General features: G+C 50.7%; 1 protein-coding gene across 1 annotated transcript in view; it reads right to left on the bottom strand.

The window, feature by feature from the left end:
- Nucleotides 1-660: 660 nt before the first annotated feature.
- The window catches only part of cdk15 (cyclin-dependent kinase 15), a 15308-nt gene continuing 12807 nt past the window's right edge, over nt 661-3161 (bottom strand). The window contains 2 exon segments of the mRNA XM_067260956.1: nt 661-797; nt 2345-2487. Of these exon segments, the coding sequence (XP_067117057.1) occupies nt 685-797; nt 2345-2487 (256 nt within the window). The 3' untranslated portion in view covers nt 661-684.

Raw genomic sequence — 3161 nt, forward strand, 5'->3', positions numbered from 1 at the left:
TTGGAGAAGACACAAGCTGTCCCAGAGTAGACGAGACAACAGTGTTCACACAACAGTCACCAAGGCAGAGGAAGACCTACACGCTGTGCAAAACAATAATCCTACAATCCTGATTCAGACCACATTCACTTGTATGGTAAGCATACTGTACTGTACATGTATGTAGTAATAACATCTTTAACAGACGTGAAGTTTATATTACAGGGGAAGGCCACAGAGCAGGAGGGAATGGAGAGAGAGAGAGGAGGAGGAAGAAGAGGAGGAGGAGTAAGCGTACCTGACTGAGACTAGTGAGTGTAAAAGGGAGGTAGGTAGGTAGGTAGGTAGGTAGGGAGGGAGGAAGGAGGAGATGGTGACCTTGGAGAGTTCGGAGATAACAGTTCTAACAGTTGATAGACGGGGAGTTTGAATGTTCAACCCCTCACAGACCCGTAGGCCTGGGACTTCCTGAACATGAGCAGCCGTGATCTGACAGGCTGTCAGAGGACCCTGACACCCGTCGGTCTGGCGTCCTCTTCACACACCCTCTGAAGCAGGGCTGGGGTGGTGCTCGCTGGAGGTGTCTGGGTGTGTGAGAGGGCCCTCGCTGGTGCCAGGCCGGGGTGGGGGCCCGGGGCGGGAGGCTGGGGGGGGGGGGGGGGGGGGGGGGGGGGAGGGGCTAGGTAGCTGGCCTCTGGGAGGGCATCACCAGCACTTGGCCAGGGGCACCAAGGAGGGCATGAGCCTTCGACTGGGACTGAAGATGTCCCTCACCTCTGTTTCCAGCCTCACACCTGGGACCTTGAAGATCGATACAGCTGGGGGAGGGAAGGGAGAGGGGGAGAGAGAGAGGGGCAGAGAGGACTCAGGAAAGGAGACAGAGAGAGAGAGACAGAGAGAGACAGAGAGAGAGAGAGAGAGAGAGACAGAGAGAGGAGAGAGAGAGAGAGAGAGAGAGAGAGAGAGAGAGAGAGAGAGAGAGAGAGAAGGAGACTTAGCCAACATGGTTTTCTAAGTTGGACAGTTGACCTAGTTACATTAACTATTGAAATAATGTAAGGAGGACATAGGAGAAGAGAGGGAGTCGGTACGGAGAGAGGGAAGGAGGGAGGGAGGCATACAGGGACTAGGAGGTCTCATTACTGGGCTGGTGTGATTATTATTTTTTTCCTCCTCTGTTGGTGCCAAGACATTTCAGACTCTGGACCGACATCATTAAAATAAGTACAGCAAAATGATCTCTCCCCCTCTCTCTCTGTTACTCACTCTCTCCTCTCTCTCTCTCTCTCTCTCTCTTCTCTCTCTCTCTCCTCTCTCTCTCTCTCTCTCTCTCTCTGTCTCTCTCTGTCCTCTCTCTCTCTCTCTTTCCCCCTCTGTCTCTCTTTCTCTGTTTCTTTCTCTGTTCTCTCTCCTCCCACTCTCTCTCCTCTCTGTTCATCTCCCCCTGTTTAATTTCTCCTCCTTCCTATCTTCTTCTGTCTGACTGGGAGTGCATGCAGAGTAGGAATGCTAATGCTGCTTCATTAGCCTGTATGTGTGTGTGCATGTGCACGCGTGTCGTGCGCGTACACATTTGTGTGTTTGCATCTATGCATGTGTGCTAGTGTGTGTGTGGGCCCATATGTAGGACAGATTCTGCTAGCTAGAGACCTGCTTGTTTGACCAGATCAGTTCCTTGTCTCCGCTGGATTTCCTTAAATATGGAAGTCCAGAAAAATGCTTTGTTCTTCAAGAGCACTGCTTCTCCACATCCCTGACAACCTGCCAGACTGTCAATGCAGGACCCCAGGTGTGTACTTCAAACACCAGGACAACCTAGCTCACTTCTCCGTTCATCAGGGTGTGTGTGTTTAGTCATGGGGAAAGCTGGTTAGCTGGTCTGATGTTCTCAAAGCAACCATCTGGTCTCAGTGGGGTTGTCTTTGTGTTTAATCATGTGTTCGATGTTGAAGTGATGAACTGCAGCATCTTGTGGTTTATGGTATCCAATCCCAGTCTTTCTGTCTCAGAGAGATCCAATCACATTACACTGACACACGCATTCACACACACACACACACACACATACACACACCACACACACACACACAGAGACAGGGGTGTGATTGTGTGTGAATGTGCGTTGCGTGTCAGATTCAGACACACTTTGCACACTCCTCCTTTCTGACTCCTCATCCATGTGTTTATCCTCTATACAGTACATGTGTTTATCCTCTATACAGTACATGTGTTTATCCTCTATACAGTACATGTGTTTATCCTCTATACAGTACATGTGTTTATCCTCTATACAGTACATGTGTTTATCCTCTATACAGTACATGTGTGTGCCTCCACAGAGTCGACTGGGAGCTGGGGTGCTTACTGTCCCTGAGTTGCATGATGGGAGGCGGCAGGGTGTTGAAGTAAGGGTGCTGCAATGCATCCTGGGCCACCGTGCGGTCTCGTGGTAGGAGCGTGAGCATGCGCTGGGCCAGGTCCTCCGTCTTGTACGGCAGCTGAGACAGCCTGGGACACACAGAGACCTCAACAGAGAGACACACACACTCTGACACAGACACACACAAGCACACACTCTGACACAGAGACACACACACATGGACAGAGAGAGACACACACACACACTCTGACACACACACACACACACACCACACCAAGCACACACTCTGACACAGAGACACACACAAGCACACACTCTGACACACACACACACACACACACACGGACAGAGAGAGACACACACAAGTCCACTAACACGTCCACACAGAGATATACACACACCCTGAAGGCCATCCCTGGATATCCGTGTAGTCAACATGGTCTCTCTCTCTCCTCTCTCTCTCTCTCTCTCTCTGTGTCTCTCTCCTCTCTGTGTCTCTCTCTCTGTGTCTCTCTCTGTGTGTCTCTCTCTGTGTGTCTCTCTCTCTGTCTCTCTCTCTCTCTCTCTCTCTCTCTCTCTCTCTCTGTGTCTCTCTCTCAACTCCCTGCCTCTTCGTCTCTGTGTCTGGTTCCAGTAACTCTCTCTTCCTCTGTTAAAGTCTGTGTTCCTCTGTGTGCGTGTGTGTTCCTCTGTGTGCGTGTGTGTTCCTCTGTGTGGTGTGTGTGTGTGTGTGTGTTGTTCCTCTGTGTGTGTGTTGTTTGTGGTCATGTATTTGGGAGGAGAGCCTTTGGTCCCCACAGGA

Source organism: Osmerus mordax, chromosome 22 (assembly GCF_038355195.1).
Source record: "Osmerus mordax isolate fOsmMor3 chromosome 22, fOsmMor3.pri, whole genome shotgun sequence".
Lineage (NCBI taxonomy): Eukaryota > Metazoa > Chordata > Actinopteri > Osmeriformes > Osmeridae > Osmerus > Osmerus mordax.